Source organism: Mytilus trossulus, unplaced genomic scaffold (genome assembly GCF_036588685.1).
Source record: "Mytilus trossulus isolate FHL-02 unplaced genomic scaffold, PNRI_Mtr1.1.1.hap1 h1tg000128l__unscaffolded, whole genome shotgun sequence".
In the NCBI taxonomy this organism is placed as follows: domain Eukaryota; kingdom Metazoa; phylum Mollusca; class Bivalvia; order Mytilida; family Mytilidae; genus Mytilus; species Mytilus trossulus.
This window is the reverse complement of record NW_026963301.1, coordinates 3,966,241-3,990,185: the sequence shown is the minus strand read 5'-3', so window position 1 is coordinate 3,990,185 and position 23,945 is coordinate 3,966,241. Positions and strand designations below refer to the sequence as shown.

The following is a 23,945-nucleotide window of genomic DNA, read 5'->3' as shown; positions in this document are numbered from 1 at the left end:
GTCATATAACTATGACGTCAGAATAGAAGCATTTAACGGGAAAATACACGATCATTAAACCGAAAATCATCACAACAAGGAACTGTAAATAAACGATGCTAAAATGTGTTATATTAGAATTGTTTGTATACATCTAAGACACATTACATGCATAAGTAAAGTTATCATTTACAAGCACCCAAACATATCTAAAAACGTTATTTTAAATACATTAAGCATGTCATTTATTCAGTTTATTCCGTTCCTTTACGTCAATTTGATAGTGCGTGAATTTATGGGAACGGCAAATAATGCTTTTACCTACAGAATTACCGTATTTGTCCTATTAGAATTGAAATAAGTCAAAGGTAAAATATTTGTCATGAAGGGCCAACCCGTGGTAAAATCACGATATATTCAAGCCCTTATGAATTATTTCTTAATTGTTTACGCTACGAAAAGAGAATCTTATTTGCAAATCCGGATTAAAAGCTTGCACTAATACATTTTTGCATGTTTCTCGACATGACGCTAATGATGTTTTATACATTTTGAGGAATTGCATCACCGTTGTAATTTTCACTAATATATTCAGTGTTTTTAACAAATGTTTATTTTGATATACGGAAGACGACTTTAAACATAATATTGCTATTAAAAGTAAGATTACGGAAGCAACTTTTAAGCATGCTTAATATGTAAAGTACTGATTTCTTAAGCCTCTCTTTATTAGCCTACCTTTAATACACACATGCATTTGCAAAGGATTTTCACGCTTCTATTTGACATCCGATTCGTCAAATGCTCACAACATGTTAGAATTATTATCGAAAGAAATTCATCTTAGATGTATGAGAAAGATTACAAGATGGAGGGCTGTTAACGACCAGAAGATTAGCTATTTAACGTTACTTCATCAATGAAAGATTGGAAATGTATTTCACCTTCACACTGAATAAAACTTAGTGAACGATAACGAGCTCTTAGGAAAATTTCAAAAGTCTATAAGCAAAATGCAAATTTTAAATCTCAATCACATCAAACTAATGGATAACAACTCTATAATTCCTAACCTGTACAGGCATTAATGTAGTTGTTTACTAGAATCAACAATCTTCTTGTTTGATGTGTTCTCTCTAGTTAATACTTAATGGTTTCTAGTGGGCAGATTTTTTTAAATTTAATATTGTTTCCAAGCGCTGGTATTTCAAAAATTCTAAACTTCTTCAGTCTTCGAAATCATTTCATTATTATGTTCCTTTGCTTTTACGTTTGACAAACCATGTCCATTTGTCACTACAAAATAATTGAACTTTGAACTTTTACGTTATAGGAAAGAAAAATGATAGCAAAATGTCTGTCCTCGTCACTCATGACCGATTATTTTCAGGTGCATATCATCCTAAGGCTATTAACACCTTTTTTTAATTACGTAAACAGTCTGTACAATCATATTCCCTTTTGACATTCTTGTGATCACAACTGATTACAAAACATGAATTTCGATTTGCTGTTGATTTTTTATTTGTTTATTTACTATAATGAATATAAGGACACGATAGTTCTGCATTGTAAATAGTTATCAAAAGTACCAGGATTATAATTTTATACGCCAGACGCGTTTCGTCTACATAAGACTCATCAGTGACGCTCAAATCAAAAAAGTTAAAAAGCCAAACAAATACAAAGTTGAAGAGCATTGAGGAACCAAAATTCCAAAAAGTTGTGCCAAATACGTCTAAGGTAATCTACTCCTGGGGTAAGAAAATCCTTAGTTTTTTCGAAAAATTCAAAATTTTGTTAACAGAAAATTTATAAAAGAAAGGAGTTTGAATTTTTCGCGTTGAACACAAAATTACATTTTTGCTTTTATATATTTATTTTATATTTAAATTGTGTTACCGTAGAAAGCTTGATGTCACATTTGCATCATTTTCTTGAAAGAATCTCAAAATTTTATTGGATTCATATAACGTAAGTAACAAAAAGTAAATGTATTCGTTATCGATGTCTCTGGTTAACTATCCGCCTTCCATGAATATTGATAAGTCAAATCATCATATACATTCTTATGCATTATGCATGCATTTTAATACAAGAGTTAGATTATGTAATAGTGTAGATACAGATCATTCTCTTATTTGGACATTTAATTCCTATCATCGAATGGTAAGATATTTCATGTATTTTGGGTGATTTATTGATATTAATGCATTTATATATCTTTTCAACTGGTACATGTAACCAATTATTTTTGATTTCACATATTGTGTAGTTTTCGGAACCTTTCTATGATATGTTTAGATGACAACCTGTAAGCATCAATGTCAGTATAATTTCTTAAAAGCTCTTAGACTTTAACTTAAAAGCATTAAAGTTAGTGTTTTGAACTTTAAATAAAAATAGTAGTACATATTACTTTTATTTCGAGTATATAATTTTTTACGTCTTTAGTAAAAACGGAAGAAGAAATGGCTGAAACAAATACCCAAACCTCGATACACAAATAATTGATTTATCCTGTAAATTTGTGATTTTATCAACTAAAGATTTTTAGTATGAATGCAAACATTTTTTTATCAGATATTTAGCAGTCAATTCTGTTACTTTTTTTGATGAATTTATAAGACATCGGGTAATTTCATATATACAGTTTTTGCAAACATGCCTGTGTTTAAACACGTCTGATTCCCATATAAGTAAAATCAATGTTAGACATATGCTGAAATTGTGATTTTTGTTATTGATATATATGCAAATATCAAGATGTGGACTGGAGATCGGAGATAGAGGAAAGCTTAACTACTGGTGTTCACATTCATAGTATCCAGAAATGCTTTCAATTTGTTACTGGTATATTTTGATAACAGTTCTACTCATTGTATGTGAAAAATTATGGACATAGTTTACTGAAATCAAAGTTATGTTTCTCTGATTATTAAAAAATTGAAACAGGGATAATGGGTACTAAATATATTATAAAAGAAAAAGAGTGAATCCAATGATACATGTTAAGCTATGATTATGCTAAAGGAGAAATTGAGTAAAACAATTTAAATTGATATTGTATAGTGTGTCCATTTATGTTTCACTTTTGTTTCAGTTTATTGTAAGTATGCGCCTGTTGGAACATTTACACCGGCTGTATTTGTTTGTAGTTGTTATAAGTCTGCAATCTGTTTTCCAGTAATTGTTGTTTGTTGATGAGGTTCATAAGTGATTCTTGTGTTCGTTTTTTATGGGAAAAAAATCGCTGGTCTCCCTGACTAAATTGTTTTACGCTAGTTATATTTGAGCCGTCTATAGCTGCAACTTGCTGTTTGGTATGATCCAATGCCGTTCTTTGAATTATATTTGTTTTCATTTTACTCATTGCGACTAGGATTCAAAGTGGTCTTATTTACACTCATGCCTCATCTTCTTATTTCTATTGTTGTGTGTAAAAATGATTTTCAAGATTCGATAAGGTCCTAAAATGGACCCCTTTTTTAGGGTAAATTTAAAATTCAGATTTATCGACCAATATCACGATAAATTACATCTGATACATTGACTAGCTAGCATATAAACCATTTTGTTGAAAATTTTACGTTTCTGCGTTTCATTATGACGTCACATTGATTTTTCACGAAAAAATCAATGAAAATGGGTAAATTTCCATAGATTATTGGACAGGAAACATAGAGCGCATACGTCGGCAACAAAGATCTTTTAAAGTAATGTTTGTGAAGACATTTCACATGTCTTATTTGAATCTTAAGATTGTCGACGCCTGCGCTCTATGTTTCCTGGTCCTTCATTTGGTTGAAATCTAGCTGATTTTGTCAAATTTCACCAAAATCCCTTATTTTGACCTTATTTGGATGTAAAAATCAACGTGTGAGAATTTAACTTTGACAAAAATAGTTCTGTTTAACTTTCTAACATGTCTTCAAGGCAACTTAGAACATTTATTGTATTGTAACTATGAACCTTATAATTGGGGCCAAATATGGCCCTTTCCGAACTTACTCTTTTTACTAAATATTATACTGTAAATACACAATTTATTTCAATGTTTTCATTAATACGAAAAACGCGACAGGTTTATAATCACATTAATTTAAACTCGCATTTTGATAATTGTATATATGTAGTATTAGGTATAGACACATGATAGAACAATACATTTCGAACAACACATTCCTGTCGTAGCAGAATAAGTCGCAGTTTTCTCTTATGAAAGTCTTTAGAAGAAGCTGAGTTCTGAATAAATACAGAAGGCCAGAATTATAACTCCTACTTTCCAATGTCCATAAGTTTTACTTAAAATCTATACTTTTAAACGAAGAGACCTCATGTTGTGTGTCGCTTTTCTTCCCTTCAATATGAATAAATCATCATGCTTCTGCGTCCTTTAAGTACCATGCATAGTCGGATTTCACATCCATTCTTATGATTATAAAGTCTGATTTATTTTGGGAGGAAAACGAAAGCAAAGGTGTCCGGATATTGTTTCCGTCTTCAGTCCGACGTCTGATGTCTTTTTTGAAATTCGTCAGACATAAAATGTTTTACAAAAATGCATCCTACAATAGTTTACATACTTCAAACTAAGCTGAAAATGCCCGCGAAATCACGGTGTGTTCCAGTGATAAATAAATAACCTATATAATAGTAAACAAAAAGTAGTAAAGGAACTACGGAAGAAATACATGACATACTAATACTCCATGGGAACAATATTCAATGACCACGAACAACGAGAAATATTTGTAGTCTGTAGCCACAATTCAAATTGACCATCTAATATTTTCAAGGATGTGCTTGTCATAAATTGACTATTTTACATAGTTTTTTTTAATAACATAAAGTGATTAAACTATCAAATTGACAATCTTCACTAGAATGTGTTTTGTCGAATTCATATTCGCAGAAACAAAATTCAAGAAATTAAAGTTTGTTCCAATAAAGCCGGAGTTCAAATATGTTCAGAATGAAATGAATTAACAACTGATCTTTGACAAAAACTGACATCGAAAAACAAAGTTATTGAATGTCGGATGTTAATTTAAGCCCAAGTCTCATTAGATCACGATCGCACCACGCTCACCACGATCTAAAATAAATTCCGTTTCTTTCACGATGCTTCAACGTCCTTATTACGCCTTTACAACGATCCCGCTACGATTATATCTCGTTTCAAAACGCTTGTTCTGCGACCTCACTACGCTTATCAAGGTCTTTCTACACTCATCATGTTATCACTACGACCATACCACGAGTTATCTGATTTCAACACGATCTTACTACGCTTCTACTGCGATTATAGCACGTTCTTACCACGATTATACTACGCTCATATTGTGATCTTACTACGTTCTCAACAATAACGTCAACATCGTGTTCCATATCAATAAAGTTCCATTCCTTTTATTTCTGATTAATACGTAGATTTCGCGGGAACAATACAGTCAAACATACTGTGATGAGATATATTCTACCAGACAGGGTTTCTCCTGGGTCACTTATTTTTGTCGCCACCTCTTTCGCCAAAACAATATATTATTCGCCACTTTATAATTTTTTTCGCCAAGTAACATAAATATATTTTTCGTTTAAAATTTACCTTTTTTTTCTTACCCTCCCCCTTCCCTTACATGTAAATAAGATGATTTTGCCCCATTGTGTCTATGATTATTCTCTCAAACTTATTTTTAGAGTCTACATTGTCCTAAAAAATGGTTTTTACAACAAAAGCTTTTATCACATGTATAGTCATGACATTGAAGGGCTACTCTCATTCGTGGGGCTGTTCCCAACCTTTTGAAATGATTTCTTCATAACGACAGTTTTATTTTCTTGACCATCGTAAATAAAAAAAGTTGAGACTGTTACGGCCTGAAATCGCCTTTAAATTGTAGCCAACAAAAGACACAAATCAATAGTAAAATTTAACAATATTTATTAGACAAAGGTTTACAAGAAGAATTACACAAATATTACTGTCATCTAACTGTCAAAATATGAGTCCAATCTGTATCCAGAAATCTTTCGGAATACAATCTGAATATTGCGTTCACTACTGAGGTCACAATCCAGTATGATGTTGTTTGTAGAATAAAAGTGTCAATCCAAATGCTGTGAATACGAATGTCTATCGATGCCTAAGTCTAAGTCTAATTCTGAGAATTTAATTTTAGTGTCTGTATATATAGTGTTATCACGGAAAATTCTAGAACACTCTATAATGGAACATTGTGGAAAGTCATAGAAAGTTACAACGGAACGTTCTAGTAAAATGTAGAAGATTAAATTACGCATCTTGTATAAGGATCATTCTAGAAAGTTCCAATCATTCTGTGATTGTTCCAGTGATTCCTAAACTGCACAGTTATAAGATTGTTTAGTAAACAACTATCAGGCCATACAACACAAATGAGGCCAACATAAATAAACATAATAATTACAATATCATAACAAGACGTACATTATGCTTTAAACACGTGTGTCACTCTACCGACTTAAAAGCAGTCTGCCTAATCAATTATCTATATTAAAGTCAAAGGATAATTAAAGTTTTAAATCGGAGGATTTCTTGCTTTTGAACATTTTTCGTCACAACAAAAGCTTTCTTTTCTAAACTATATTTAAAATGAGAAGAGACGTCAAAAGTTTGCTTCAAACGTCGCAAAGTGGTACATGTTAATAAATTCTTTATGTGACATAACGCGGAAGCCATTCAACCATATCATTTTGTCAAACAATTCAATTAACACCTTTATTAATAAGTCTTTTGTTGTCGATAGCTATAAAATGCAATCAGCTGATAATTGATTTTCTGTCCAAATCTTAATGAGGTCAAGGTGAATTCCGAGTATTGTCTGATCGGTTAAAGTCTGAGAAACTTGAAAAAAGTAAATAAACAAGATGGAGGAAAATAAATCGTTATAAATATTTCTTCCGCCAATTCTTTCGAAAATGACGAATTTTTATCGCCTCAATTATTATTTTTTCGCTAATTGCGAAAATGGTAACCACCAGCGAAAACCCTGCTACCAGTGGTGTAAACCAGATGTGATCAGATGTGGATTCTCAAAAATTCGAAAGATCTACTGCTTAATCTTCGATCACAATCTTTGCAATTTTGCAGCAACATATAGAGTTTAGATATTTCGACCCTTTACACTATTATTCCTAATAGTCCGGCGGCTACAAGCATATTTCAGATGAATTGTGCACATCCTGTTACAAGCATGAAATTTGGCATAGACCTTCCTCAACTATTGCTCTTTTATTTCAGATAGGGAGGCATTTGAAAAAAATGTCTCACTTCCGGTAAAATCCAAAATGGCGGACGTCATACTTAAATCAGCCCAATTTTGAAGGCTAGCGTGTAAAAATGTGTTATTATCATGCTACTATCATAATATTTGGTACAGACCTTTTTTTTTACTACTTTTGGATAAGTTAAGTAAATTAAATGTCTTCAGAAACCCAACTTCCGGTTAAAATCCAATATGGCTGACATTGTACTTAAATAAGCTTATTTTTAGGGAGGGTAGTTGAAATGTGTTTTAACGTATTGCTACTATCATTACATTGTGTATGAACCTTTCTTTGGTGTTTCTGGTGGATACAATGCATAAGACATGTGTCTTATAAACCCTTACTTCCGGTTATATTAAAAATGGTAGACATAGAAATATCCACTTTTTATTCAAATTTTTATTTTTTTCAAAATGTAAAGAAAATGATTTTGTTTTGTGCTGGTCATTCAACTTGTGGCTTAAAGTTATCCTCAAAACCACTTATTCTAGCATGTTGTAAATATTTAGATATAAAGTTGACACTTCCGGTTAAAAATATGACGTAAATTTCAAAGATGAGCCCTCAATCTATTTCTTCGATTTAGAGTTTTGGATAGATTGATTAAAAAAAAATCACTATAGTACTAAAAATAATTTTAAATTATTACTATTTGGCCAAGAATACATGTTTATTCACAGTCACCATAACATGCACACCTCGCAGTGCACGGGATACCCGATTTTCCACATTAAAAATGACCGCGGTATCCTTTCTTCCATCCACAATGTATAAGCTTTTGACAAAATGATGAGGCCTCAAAAAAAATATTTCAAAAGTCATCCTCTTTGTCCCTGCCTGGAGTGAGTAGCATAAGAGCCAATCCCAAGCTCGTCTCCCTAAACACCTACCTTAGTATATTAAATGATTTACATGCTGGAAAAGACTAGACCAAGCTGAGGGAATAGCATCAAAAAGCCGTCCCTGTTGCCCAAATAGTTATTTTCTTGCTTCGTTAATCATGTTATACCCATTAGCCTGATTAATCATCATTCTTTTTGTTAAAGTCACATCTTCAAATGCAATCAATGTCTCCCACATAGTCTTTTCCCCGCTTTCAAGCAAAGAGAGAACCATATCACAACAGGTAAAGACATGGATAACAATAAGTGTTTCACAGCACTCATTGTCTAGTGCATTTGAAAGGCCAATGATAGATATTAATCCAAAGTCTTTTGCCCTCCGAAACACAATCCATAGTTCGTCTACCCTATGTAACGGAATAGCGAAACAGTAGTGGCAGCATCATCATTAACGACTGTTCGAATCATGACTCGTTTACTTGCGTGTTTCACTGCATCAGACACATGCACCATGATTTTAGTGTCTGCCTCTAAATGTGAACTTGGTGCTGAATCTGAAATACATTACGTGGTGGATAAGATAGAATATCCTGACAATTTGTTGCTATAACTACCATACGCATCCAAGACTTCATCGACTAGTATTTCAGTTTCAAGGTATTTTATTTAGGTAAGGACATAATACCAAATCAGCAAACTCAGTAGGCCGCAATTCACAATCGGAGAACTGATTTCCAACATTTACAAAGACTGTGGTATTGTTTCTCACATCCATAAATTCTGCAAAAACACATATTTTCTAGCCTTGTTAACCTAATCTGTTTCTTTTTTTTTTGATCTTCCAACAAAACCACGTCTCGTTTTCAATGACATTAAACATCAAATCCATATGGTGATGTTGGCTGGTCAATCATCATTCTAAATGCTATAGTCACATCTTCAAACTCCATTAATGTCACCAACGCAGTTCCTTTTCCAGCAAATGTGTTATCTTTTAATGCCTAGTGCATTTAAAAGGTCATTGATTGATATATATCTTATACTTTCCCCTTCCAAATGCAAACCAAAGTTTGTCTGCCCCCATGTCACGGAATAGCGAAACAGCAATGACATTAGTATCGACTGTTTGAGTCATGACTCAGTTAAGTCTATGTTTCACTGCATCAGGCACATCTATCTTGATTCTAGTGTCAGTCTCTTGGTGTACACATGGTGCTAAACTTGAAACATCATCAAGTGGTGGATAACACTGAACATCCTGAGCATTTGTTGCTTCAACTACCTTGTATTTAAAATTGTATTGAGCAAGCTTCTGTGAATGAAAACTTAAAAGTTCTTTCTTACTGTCGTCATCTCTCAGAAAACTTTCCCAATTTTGAGGATGTTTTTAATCCTTGGTTCGTCTGTGTATTCCCTTACCCCTAAATGTTGCCCTTGCTTCTTTTAGCAGCTTTCAAACTACCAGTATTGTCTATGTTCACATCCAACACTACATCCACTGTTGTTACAGTTTCAAGGTGTATCCTAACGAGTAAGATGATTGGATATTATGTCCTTACCTTCATAAAATACCTTGAGACTGTAACAAGAGTGGATGAAGTCTTTGATGAGTATCGTAGTTGTAGCAACAAATGCTCAGGATATTCTATCTTATTCACCACGTAATGTATTTTAAGTGTAGCACCATTTTCACATAAAGAGACTGACACTTAAATCATGGTGCAATGTGTCTGATGCAGTGAAACACGCACTTAAACGAGTCATGATTAACAGTCACTGATGATGCTGTCAATATTTTTTCGCTATTCCGTGACATAGGGGCAGACGAACTATGGATTGTATTTGGGGAGGCAAAAATCTTTGGATTAATATCTATCAATGGCCTTTCAAATGCACTAAGCAATGAGTGATCACACACTTTTATTTCTGACCCATACATTATGACGGTTGTGATACTGTTCTCTCTTTGCTTGTAAAGGAAAAAAAGACTACCTGGGAGACATTGATGGTATTTGAAGATGTGACATTAACATAAAGAATTATGATAGATCAGCCTAAATTACCGGGGTTGTACTGTAAGATCGCACAAACTTATTAGATCTATTATGTGCAGCACAAAACAAAATCATTTTCTTGACATTTTGAAAAAAGTTGAAAATTTGAATAAAAAATTGATATTTCTCTGTCCTCCATTTTGGATACTTCCAGAAGTAAGGTTTTTTAAGACATATGTCTTATACATTGCCTTCATCAGAAGCACCAAAGAAAGGTTCCTGTTCAATGTAATGATAGTAGCAATATGGTAAAACACATTTCAATTACTCTCCCTAAATAATAAGCTTTTTTAAGTACAATGTCCGCCATATTGGATTTTAACCGGAAGTGGGGTTTCTGAAGACATCTAATTTATTTAATTTATCCAAAAGTAGTAAAACACAAAGGTCTGTACCAAATATTATGATAGTAGCATGATAATAGGACATTTTTACACGCTAGCCTTCGATATTGGGCTGATTTAAGAATGACGTCCGCCATTTTGGATTTTACCGGAAGTGAGACATTTTTTTCAAATGCCTCCCTATCTGAAATAAGAGAGTAATAGTTGAGGAAGGTCTATGCCAAATTTCATGCTTGTAACAGGATGTGCACAATTTTTCACAAAGCCGCCGGACTATAATACTCAGTTGACAGATCGACTCCACCATCTCATTAAAAATGTCAAACAGAGCTATTTCTATAAAAAAGGGAATCGTAGATACTAATTTCTTGTTTTGGGTTATAATAATTCATATTTTGTCAAGAACCACACTGAATCGACCAGAAAATATACTGAATATGATATTATCAAAATGCTGGACTTTTTGATCGACAATATATTTGTTGAGTTTGGAGGATTCATATTTCAACAGACAATCAGTACTAATTGTGCATCCCTACTATCCGATTTGTTTTTGTACTCGTATGAAGCCGAATTCATTCAAACCCTTCTAAAAAGATAAACAGAAAAAGCACCTTGCGATTTTTTTTAATTTCACTTTCCGATATATTGATGATGTCCTATAACTGAATAAATCATATTTCAGCCAATACTTCTCATATATCTAAATGAATTTGAAATTAAGAATACTACTGATATTAGAAGGACTGCTTCATACCTTGATTTTTTCCTCCATATTGACACAGATGAATGACTTCATACGAAAATCTATGATAAATGGGACGATTTCAACTTTCAAATTATCAATTTCCCATTTCTCAGCAGTAACATATCGTATGGTGTTTACATATCTCAATTTATACGTTATTCCCGTGCATGTTTACACTATACGGACGTCATATACAGCAGTGTGGTCCTAACACAGAAACTGCTCCAACAAAGTTATGAGGAGGACAGATTAAAAACTAATATGGACATTTTTACCACGTGTTAGATTGTGATTTGTCAATACATCGTCTGATCTTTTTAATACCGAACGTGACTTATTCCCGAATGTGACTGTTTTCCTGCGTGTTAATTCGTATTGCTTTAAGACGTTACACGGTACTTCTCAATCCCAAATTAATTTGTTGGGTTTTGATGTTGTGTTTGTTGTTGTTATCGGATTTTGTCAAATGTCTTAACGTTTGTAGTTGTAAATCGTATTTTTTCTGTTGTATTCGTGTGTTGTGTTTGGAATAAAAACTCATGCACTTCATTCGGTAAATTTAATTTTGGATCAACGAAATTTACAATTTATTTGGTGTGCAGTTTGATCAGAACATACACCAAGCTAGATAATTCAATAAATCATCTAATTACTACTACTATTAACATGATCACATATTAATTAGTATTATAATAAGTTAGATAAGTCATATTAATCTAATCTTGAATTTCCTTTAAATTCTTTCTTAATTTTCAGAACACGTTTAAGAAATCAATTTGGGCGTTGCATTGCCTATGGCTAACAGGGCTGTGATTTTGTAATGTACTCGTTTTTATTCTATAGCTAGTCACCACTTCAGTTAAATTATTTTTATCTATTATATAATTACTATGGCTTTTCAAACTTTCCACATCTGAGCATAGTTTTGTGTGGACGAAGCGCGATTTTTTTTAACCTGTTATCTATTGATGGCTATTATCCGTCTGTTTCTCTATCCTATATTTTCTCTCATTTACCTAATTATTTAAGTAACCCTGTCGTGTAATGTAACATTTTAATGTTATAGTTAACACTTCCATTAAATGATTAAAGCGAGATGTTTGGCATGTCACAAAACCAGGTCCAACCCACCATTTTTTCATAAAATGCCTTGTACCAATTCAGGAAAATGACCATTGTTACATTATAGTTAGTTTATCTGTGGGTTAAATATCGGTGTTGCATCTCTATTTTGTCGTAGTTATCTTATATTTGATACGTTTCCCAAAGTTTTTGTTTGTGACCCGGATTTGTTTTTTCTCTATCGATTTTTGGATTTTTGAACAGCGATATACTACTGTTGCCTTAAATTATGCTACCAAAATGTTTAAAACACGTGGGCGTGGTGGTAGGGGTTGATGAATAGGCAGAGGGAGCTATCATAGTAACGAAACCTGATCAAGCAGATACGTCGAACCGACCAATCCAACCTATATAACAACCTTTTGCAGGTTCATAAAGCTCAAATGACGATAATTTAGTGAACGATAGCAGAGATATTTGTGTCAATATATATAGGAATATGTTGTATGAGTGCCGATGAGACATCTCTCCATCCAAGCAACAATTTATAAAAGTAAACCAGTATAGGCAAAGGTACGGCTTTCAACACGGAGCCTTGGCTCACATCAAACAACAAGCTATAAAGGGGCCAGTGTAAAACAATTCAACGGGAAAATCAACGTTCTAATCTAAATAAAACGAGTAGCATGATTGAGTCGTTGGAAAAAAAGTCCTTATTACATTCAGATTAAAAAGAGAACATGAAGATATAATCTATGAGAATGGCGGTATTACATTTATACGATTACGTATACAGTCCGCCAAAAGTTAAGCACCACCGAAATATAACTGGCAATATTTTTATAACTATTGCGAAAAAAGTATTAATGTTTGGTGTTATGATTTACCTTCAACATACCCTAAGAAAACCCATTACGACCAAAAAGATTGAACTCCGATAAAGTAGTCAAGCAACCTCTTATCAAAAGTCATCTGCGCGTTAACAAATTCACTGTTTCTCTATGTGGTCGTGTTAGTGTTCGTACATTGGTCAGTCGACTTCTCAGACGCAACCGAAGAGCAAGTCTTGGTGTATAGAGACCTGTACTTACAGGTAGGCACTCAAACGTCAGGTTTTAATGGGATAATGACTATCTATGCTTGAACATAAGAAGCTGAGAAAACACTCATTGTTCAGATAGTAGTCAGTTTCTTTTACTGCTAGTAGACGCCATTATACGAATTTCGCGGTGAAACAAAACGGCTTATGACCAAAAACAATGTTTGCACAAGGACTGCATTCAGTGCTTGTGGTGTTCCAGTTCGGGGTTGCTTCTTATACCCTTATAAGCTGGGTACGCATATTCTGCAGGGTACCATAAACGTACAGACATACGGGGATTTGGTGCCTCAAAACATTGTAGTCCCTGATTTTAATGATCCCCAACTTGCGTCTACATTGCCAAGACCCTTGTACATGGACGACAACGCTAGAACACGTAGGGCAAGGATTTTAACCGAGTCCAAAGAACAACAAGCCATTTTCACTATTTTTTAGCCTTCCATGTCCCCATACATAAGCCCTATCAAACATGTCTGAGATGCCATTGGCGGAAATCTCAATCACAGAGATCCACCTTCACAATATTTTGTCGATCTAAAAGTGGTATTTGTTGTTTAATGCAACAAATTTTCCTAAACAAAAGATTGAGGGCTCGCACCGAGAATAATACGTCGTGTTATGAAACTGTACCGGAAGTGAAGTTGTTACACATGCTATTGACTCAAATATTGACATTAAATTTGCCGAACATACCAAAGCTTATGTGTAGAAAATTTTAATAATATTGGGTGATCAATTGTTGTAAAAAAAAAAATCACAGTGAAACTTAAATTCTGTTTCTGAATTGTGTAATTTACACTATTTCTATGAACGGAAAGCCTACATGCAGAGAACTTTCATAAGTGACTAAAATTACATTTCTGGTTTGTTTATGGTATACATTAGCGAAATTGCTATATGATTGCTTTCTTTTTTTCGTGGAATAATTGATTTTTTGAATTTGAAAAAAAATCTATGCAATAAAAATAGGAGGTGCTTAACTTTTGGCGGACTGTATATATTTTTTTATGTGAAGATTTTTGATAACTGTACAGCAGGAAAATGAAATTTCAGGATTGGTCGATTATGAATAGTAGTAGTAGACAATTAATTGTGGCACTCACACCACATCTGCCTGTATCTAATTAAAAACCAGAGAGAATAATTGCAGGTCTTTCCACATCAATTTTCTGTATTAAAGAAGCCACTGCCAACTTATTCGATTAACTAAGTTAATATTAGCGTCCTATCATAGGTTTCTTCGTACTGATTAAATAAATATCAGGTTTCTTAATGTTTTTTTCAAGAAATAAGGGAGATAAATGTCAACTTTTGGTTTATAAAAATGTCATTTCCAGTCTCATGTGATAGCCAAATACTCACTGATTCAAACACTACTGTGGATAAATTAATATTTGTTGGATACCAATTTTCGTGGGTTTCGTTGGTACATTTGTACCACGAATTCAAATGTTCAACGTATAACATATTTTCAATAGCCTTTATATACAGAGATTGGCAAAACCACGAAATCAAATATACACGAATATGCAAGTTTTCAGCAATCCACGAAAATTGATACCTACGAAAATAAATGAATCCACAGTATATGTTTTCTATATTCTTTTGTCTGTAATAAGGAAGATATTAGGTTCTCCCGGTTATTGCAGGTCACTTCCTGTATCTATTGATAGTTTAATACATGTGCTTTTATAACAAAATATATTTTCTAGGTATTTTTTAATGAAATAAGTGCAAACATGACTACTTTTTTCTGTTTATAATGGTCACTTCCGGTTGGTATTTTTCAAGGTCACTTACCAACTAACATGTTGCAAAAGACCTTATGACTTCATCATGTATCAAGTTGGAGAAATGTTTGATTAACCTTAATTTTATCATTTCAGGGACAACAACCCCTTTAAGATGTCATTGAATTGTTTCAGACCAAATGTATCATATCTTAAACACAATTAGGCAAACATTTTGTATAAGTTCTTTTAAATGTATATGAGATCAAATCACAAGGAAAGGTCAAAATTTAGAATATGACCTTGATCTTTGATCTTGATCTAAATTTCATTTGAATGAACAAAGGACCTCAAATCAATATACCATAAGTCTCTATCCTTTATCACTCATGGTATGCATTTATATATCGCTTATGTCAAATACAGAAAGGGAAAAAAAAACCTCTCATATGAAGTACCTCTTCGGTCAAAACTGGACAAAACATCCTGAAGATACAACGAGAAATTTGGTAAATAAAAAAAATTGTTGCTTTCTGTTACTGTAACGGAAGAAATGCAATCGCAAGGAAAACACTGTTCGGGGAGATAACTCTTACAAGGAAAGTAGTCTATTAAGCAGGGTCAATTTCAAAGGCGCATCCATTTTTTGATATCAGAAATCAAATATCTATGCCACATCTTGCGACACATAACAGTGGCGGGAAAAGAAGAAAAAAAATATTAAGAAGTAGAAGTTCAAAAGGCCTTTCCCCAGAAAAGTGGAAAGACCTAATTTAAAGAAGATTATACTACAAAGTTAAACCTGGTCTTCCTAGTTCATTTAAATAATGCGTAGAAACTATCAGTTAAACCATTGGAATAGATAAATTCAATGTATATTATGGTGACATAAAGAAAAATAAATCACTTATCTATATAAAATATATATATATTTGTGTAAGCACCCTTTTAATGAAGATTTTGTTTGTCCTTTTAAGCCATTCAGAGTTTGAAATATTAAGGTACGAATAAAACCTGTACTTTTGAATATTTTGGTTTAAATGTTTCTGATGAAAACACAGCGCATCGGTCGCACAAAACTCCTGGACTGTTATTTTCATTTTGATTAACCTTCATTACATAAAATTCCATCTTTTGGTATCATGTTTGCATTAAATAGGAAGTCGTGAAAACATAAGACTAATTATTATCACTAGGTTAGAACTTAGTACGTTAAATAACATAAATCAATTTGTTAGTATTTTGTTGGATAGCAGGATAAAAGCCAGACGGAAAAATTAAATATACTTGTTTATAAATGTGCAATCAAAGGTTACAAACCTCCTCAGAAACTGTATTTTCAGCCTCTTTTCGTTTGAATGCTCACATCTGTAATCAGATATAAAATTTGGTATTTTTAATCGCAATGCAATCAAGTTTTGTTTTCGGTAGTCAATCATGGAACTGTTGAAACGTATATTAAACACTATGTTTTTTTTCTTTCTTTTAGGTGTTGAATGTGTCATGTATATACTTCTTGAACTGATGGTCTTGATTTTTAAATTTGAAAACAGTTATATGCAGGTAGGCAAAAGCGCATTAGCCCCCCAAATAACATACTGAAAATAAAAAAAATGAAGCTAAAACAAAGTGATAATAAAAATGAAGAAAGTTCACTGAATATAATGTTGATGGATAAACGTCTGATTCACCTTTACATGATACATCGGTACTTCGTGTCTTCTTTGCGGCGGTCTGAGTCTTTGATCTTTAATAAAGGGCCTGTGACGAGAATGAACCGCCATAAGACATACAATGGGTGTTGTGCCTGAAAAGAGTACAACAGCATTGGTTAATCACCACAGTCGAACTGGTGGATATGCATGATACTGATTATATGCTAAAAAGCCAAAGCGAGAGAATGAAAATGAAAATGACATGCACAATAGTGTAAAATGTTGTTTTCAGAATACTAAGTGTCTTACCCAATTTTAACGAAAGTAACCGATTCTTCAAGGTTTTATAAAAACTTACTCATGTTATTCTAAAAATGTTTTAGAATGAAAGTATATTTTGTCCAATTTTGTATATCGAAGAGAGGAATGTTTTTTTTTAGCACCAATAAATAATTGTGTCTGTTAGTTTGTTTTAAACATTGTTTTCCCTCAGTTTCACGTTTTATATCTAGCACTTATCAATTTCAAGGTGTTCGAAAACGGGTGTATCATCAGTCAGTAATAGTTCATAGTCCAACTGTTTGGATATTTTGAAAGTTAAATGTTATATGCAGATATGTAAATTGATTTGTCCCTATAAATATTATAGATAGATGTTTTCTTACCTACGTTTTTTTATGATCAAGAAATAAATGTCCATAATGTGTTTATTATATAGGTACACCAATTTAAATTTTAATCAATGCTTAAATTCACATCGTTTAAAGTCTAATAACCGAGCTTTTGTTTAATTTCTTCAAATATTTTGAACAATTTGATATTAGTCCATGCTTACTCTTCATATTTTACGAACGGGATACTTATAATATATTGTATTTGCTAATTTTATAAACATGACGTTTTGATGACGTCGCATGATGACGTTTTCGTACATTTTGCTTTTTAAGTAAACAGTCAATCTGTTGATAAATACTGTGAACGTTTTGTGTATATGTAAATATGTCAACCTATGTTGAAAGCCGTGTATAGTATCAAATCATAAAAATACAAATTGTTTAGTCTCTAGGAAATCTTGTAAGATTTCCGTTGCTATTTTTTCTAAATAGGTGCAATTTGGGTACTCGGTGCAATTTGGGTACCCTTATGTTATATTTTTAATTATTGTTATCAAACAAGCTAATTTAGTTCATTTTTTTTTCGATATAACCAATATTTCTCCTATTAGTTCAACAGAAAAAAAAGGACATTAACAAAAATGTATGCTTCTTTCGGTGGCATATAGCTTAAATGAACGGTGACTTCATATTTTTATTTTCTATATATATTAGGTATAATATTTTAAGAGTTTAATCATAGAAAAAAATAGCAAAATCGTATATTAGAAAAAAGTCAATTTAGACCCGCGAGCCCCCTTAATAGACAAATAATCAATTTGAAATTTTCTTTCTTTCTTTATTCCAGTGTTCATACTCTGCTCTAGGTAAGTTTTAGTGAGTTATATATTTAGATTTTAGTGAATAATACTATTTGACAAGCTCACCTGGTTGCTTTAAACCATGTACCTAATTTTGAGTTGTTTTTTACTGCTAATTTTTATCATTATGTGTATTTTATGGATTTTTTTCCGATTTAAAATTTAAAAATGATTTGGTGATAGGGAAATACGAAGAAAACTGATTTTTAAATCCTCAATTTGCACTAGTCAGTACTAGTATTGATTTTAATTTTTCGGTATTAACGATTGTATATAGTCAATGTACTTTATCATTTCTGTTGTTTAGTTGTTTTCCTCTGATATTTGATGTGTTTCACTCTGTTTTAGTTTGTAACCCGGATTTTTTTTGTGGATTTTTTTCAATCGTTTTATGACTTTTGAACAATGGTATAATACTGTTGCCTTTATTTATAGACTTTAGTTCAGATTTTTTAAGTATTCCATATCATGTTTTCCCCAGCCTCCTATTTCTGTTTTATTTACCTTTAGCATCTGATATACTATTTGAAAAGTATCTGATATACTATATATGACAGTTTATTTTTTCAGGACATGCAGATTACATAGGTTGTTTTGTAGAAAATGGAATGTTTCCTTATACATATGGAGACAGACATTTTGAGAGTTTGACTATAGACTTCTGTTTACTTGGATGTGCAGATGATGGGTTTAAATATGCCGGAATGATGGTAGTTGTTACGTAAATTTCATACTATCAATGTTTTAAATTCATGGACAATTCTTTGACTTTAATTGGAAGTGGTATTAAAGACATGCCTTGAATGCACTTGTTGGCTATTTTGAAGATCTTTTAACAATTCATGGGGATACTTTTGGGAGATTAGTGGTCTTTGTTTATCATCCATTGTAGGCATGATTTAAAATAACGTTAACAAATGGAACCAAGTATAATTCGATAGACATGTACACCTGAGCATCTAAAACTTGAAGATAAAACTACCAAAACATTTAAAAGTATCGTATATGTTTTTAAAACTTTCATCACAACCTAATTTTTGTTAACAAAAGTAAGATAACTACATTTCATTTTCTAGGACATTTGTAGGTGTCTTTTTCTATTTTTGATTTAACACAGCAAGGCCCTTGAATATTTTTTATTTATTATTAATGAAGTTTTGATGAAAATGTTTTTCTATTTAAAATTGAACCAATTTTATCGTTTAAACTATAAAATTTGTTCAAATTTAAATAGAAAAACCAATTACAAATATTAGTTACCCTTATATATATGACACATTAAAAATATATCTGTTATAATTCGCTATAATGCATTCCTATGATAAAAACAGGAACGTGACCGCTATTAACTGTCTCTCACATTTCCCCTTTATAATTGCCTTTAAATTTTTGTTCCACCTGTAGATAAAGTACTTAACCATTACATGTATAGTGTAAGGGTACCCAAATTTCAACTATTTTGACCGTTTTCCACTTATGTTTATTTATGATCCAGACAAAAGTTCCTTTTTTGAATTTTGGATATACATGTATACTGAATCATAAACAAATAAGGTTTCAATAGAGCTCCACACGATCAATGATTAGGAAGTAAGGTGTACCCAATTTAAATGCTTAAATTTGAAGACTTAAGATTTAAATTCGGGTGATTTGTTTTATTTCTGCAAATATTTATAACATTTGAACATCAATCTATGTCTATGTTTCCTTTCTTAAGATAATGAGGCTTGTTAACATCTTTGTTTTCTTCTTTTTGTTATAAAGATAATGTTTTGATAAGAGTTTTATGGTGATATTTTGTACATTACCTTCTGCAGTTATTCTTCATCTGTGTATGTATACTATGAACGTTTTGTGCATATTTAAATATGTTAAATTATGTTAAGAGGCGTGCATAATGAAAATTATAAAAATATGAATTGTTTCTTCTCTAATAAAACGTGATTTCCGCTGCTCTTTTTACCAAATAGGTGCAATTTGGATGCTCGGTGCAATTTGGGTATCGTGACATATCAAGTTATAAGTCATGTTTATCCATAATGAGTATTGCATTAAACTCATTCAATAACTACTGGTCACATACATAATTTTGACGATATTATATAAATAAAGTAGATAGGTTTTAATTAAAGACTAAAAATCACAAAAGTGATAGACATACCAGTACAAAAAAGAAATAATGTATTTTCACTACCGAAAAGTAAAAGTGAAGCCATTATTGCGTCATCGTTTGAATTGCTTCACGATATGGATTATGCTCATTATTGAAGTATGCCAAGTGACCTATGATTGCTTCATTTGCAATCACACCGAAACACATAAAAACTAATATAGACCAAATTTAATCTCCTCCGGTAGGAGCGTAATTCATTGATAGATGTGTTTTAACTGAGCATTATAAACATAGATTCGAGTGATATTTTCGATTTATAAAAGTAGAAGTCAATAACAACAGTTGACAAATAATAAAAAAAAAAAAAGCATTAACCTGAACAATTAGGTGAACCAGACACCCATAAGATGTAGAGCCCGGATAGAAGTCATAAAGAAACATTGAAGATACCAATTTTATTGCACCAAATGAGACAGAAAGTAATACATGTAACATGTATAGGTTACTGTGCGGCTTCAACATTGAACAAAGCTCCCATACTACATAGTCAACTACTTTAAAAGGCTTCGAAATGACAAAATTCAAACGAGCAAACTTACGACCTAAATTATGTCGATCATACATAAAAGAGCTGATAAAACCCAAAATGATCATATAATAAATGTCTGAGGAAGCTTTAATATACTAGTTACAAATAAAGCAATTACTTATAAACATATTATTTGACAGTTTGACAGTTTTCACCACATATAATTAATTCTTCTTAACATTTCTTAATTGTCTTTTTCAGTCTCGACAATGGTGCCAATGTGATAATGACCTGTACTCAGATACAACGGGTTCTAAGGTCAGCGATTCAGAATGTGATACACCGTGTTATGGGAACGGGTCACAAATGTGGGGCGGAGACTTTATGCTATCTATATATCGTATCAGTAAGGTTTAATCTTATTCCGAACATTTAGCTGAAATTTGTTTCTATTCGTAATTATTTTGACTTTCGAAACCCTCTGCGTTTAGAAGATAGAAACCCAATGCCACACGAAAATCTGACAAAAGTAAAAAAAATTATTTCAGAAGTCAACAAACAACATGTGTCTAAATATGATGGTATACATCACACTTGTGATTATATTTGACAGCAGTTATTAAACCTCTGCTTTCAACTTACTTACTTGTAGTATTGATATTTTCCCTAAAACAATTATAGACATAAAGAAACAGAGAATACGCAAATATGCGAACAAAGACCAAAGGACGACTAGAGATTAACAGTGGAACGGTTTTCAACATAGCGAGATAATTCCACATTCAGCGGCGCAGTTCAGCATCCTTAAACAATTGATATATTCTTATTAAGGGAATGATCTATTTTTTGCTTTAGGACCACTCTGTTTACAGGAGGAATCGTAACTACCATTAACAATGTGGTCGGATATTGTTGCGAAAAGTCGACACGTGACCTCTTTAATCATAACAAAGTTTTATATGGCTTCCATCTGGTCTTTAAAAACCTCAGACCTAAATACATTAAATGAATAATGAACGGTATATACAAACTAACTTGCAAAGTAAAAAGACTATTGTCTTTTCTGAAGGAATTGATATATTTAAAATATTTTAACTATTAAATTCTTCCAAGATCTAACTCACAATAAGTAAAATCACAAAAATATTGATCTCGAAGAAAATTCGAAGCGTAAAGTTCCTCACCTAACGGAAAAATCAAAGGATATAAAACATCAAATGAATGAACAACAACGGTCTCACTCCTGACTTGGTACAGGCATTCACATTTGTAGAAAATGGGGGATTGAACCTGATTGTTTTCGTAAATCTTGTTGAATAATGTAACAAAAGACAAACTCAGATTTTTATTGTAGGAGAAGTCATAAGTGTTCCAACTTTTCAGCAGTTTGGAACAGTGTTCAACGGTAGAGCGATTTCAAGTCAGCCGTTGACATCAGAAGTTATACACAGTTATGGTGTGAAAGCGAAAGTTGACTGTGCAAATGCGTGTGGGGGAACAATTGACTGTAAAATGTTTTCTATTTCCTCAACGACTAAGCTTTGTCACATGTTTGAACAGACTATAAAGTTTTGTGACGCAAACATCACGGATCCAAATAGTTCAATATATCTCCTTTTATGACAATGTATGAACAGTTTATGGTTATCTGAAATCTTAGCTATTCGCACAGTTTAAACGCATTTTATAATTTTAAACCAGTTGATCTCTATCATTTCGGTTGGTGTTCAGTTTATTTGTTTGTTATTTCACTGTACAATTGTTGTCTTACTTTTACGCCGATTACATGACGAGAAAATGCAATGAAGATTGATTTATACATTGGAAACTTATTTAGATATACTGTAGTAATGTATATTATCTTTTATGAATTCATTCTGAAAGTATTTTACGTTCATTTCATATACAAAATACCTTACATGTAGCTACGAGTGGCCCGAGAGAAGGTCTAATCGTGTTTTATCCATCTTGAAAAGAATAAAGATTTTATTATATTGTATTTAGACATTTTCTAATAATATTGACAGTTACCACTTCAATTCATGGTGTTTTTTGTGTATCATTTCTCGAGCTGTCTGGACACTGGCTTGACATTGAAGTCTTTGATCATCAGTAGATATGCATGAACTGCAAGAGGAATAATGGAAAAAAATCAATTTCATTTGATAGATAGTATGACAAAGATAATCAATTAAAAAGATAGCATGATTTGTACAACGTCGTATGTACTTGCAATTCAAAATCAACCATTGATTAAAACAAAATATTTAAGAGTCCAATCACTACTTTTGTGTCAACAATTAACGAGCCAATTTAAAGAGGGTTAAAATAACACACCATAAAAATCACATACTCCGGCGCCTGTAATTTTCAAATTTATATGTACGATCTGTGAAAATATCAAAAAAGAATATAAAATTGAGAAAGGAAATTGGGAATGTGTCAAAGTGACAACAACCCGACCATAGACCAGACAACAGCCGAAGGCCACCGATGGGTCTTCAATGTAGCGAGAATTCCCGCACCCGTAGCTATCCTTCAGCTGGCCCAAAAGAAATATGTATACGAGTACAGTGATAATGGACGTCATACTAAACTCTGAATTATACACAAGAAATTAAAATGAAAAATCATACAATACTAACAAAGGCCAGAGGCTCCTGACTTGGAACAGGCGCAAAATTGCGGCGGGGTTAAACATTTGTATGACATTTCAACTCTCCCTCTATGCTTCTTGCCAATGTAGAAAAGTAAACGCATAACGATATGCCCATTAAAATTCAGTTCAATAGAAGTCCGAGTCCAATGTCAAAAGATGCAACAAAAGAAAATAAATAAAATGACAATGATACATAAATAACAACAGACTATAAGCAGTTAACTGACACGCCAGCTCCAGACCTCAATTAAACTAATTGAAAGATTATGTCTTCATCATATGCATATCAGACACAATCCCTTCCCTTAGGGCTTTAGTATCATACTATCATAAAATTATGAGAAGA

General features: G+C 32.4%; 1 protein-coding gene across 1 annotated transcript; it reads left to right on the top strand.

Annotated features, from left to right (window-relative positions):
- Positions 1-16,963: 16,963 nt before the first annotated feature.
- On the top strand, positions 16,964-21,357 carry LOC134700308 (kremen protein 2-like). The gene is made up of 4 exons (XM_063561658.1): positions 16,964-16,999; positions 18,286-18,304; positions 18,869-19,008; positions 21,202-21,357. The coding sequence occupies exons 1-4, from the start codon at positions 16,964-16,966 to the stop codon at positions 21,355-21,357; spliced, it is 351 nt and encodes a 116-aa protein (XP_063417728.1).
- Positions 21,358-23,945: the final 2,588 nt, after the last annotated feature.

Bases quoted from the DNA above. Each gene is read 5' to 3' on its own strand.
- LOC134700308 (XM_063561658.1), top strand. From the start codon at position 16,964: ATGGGTGTTGTGCCTGAAAAGAGTACAACAGCATTG. The intron at 19,009-21,201 runs GTAGTTGTTACG...TGTCTTTTTCAG, and splicing joins TTAAATATGCCGGAATGATG to TCTCGACAATGGTGCCAATG.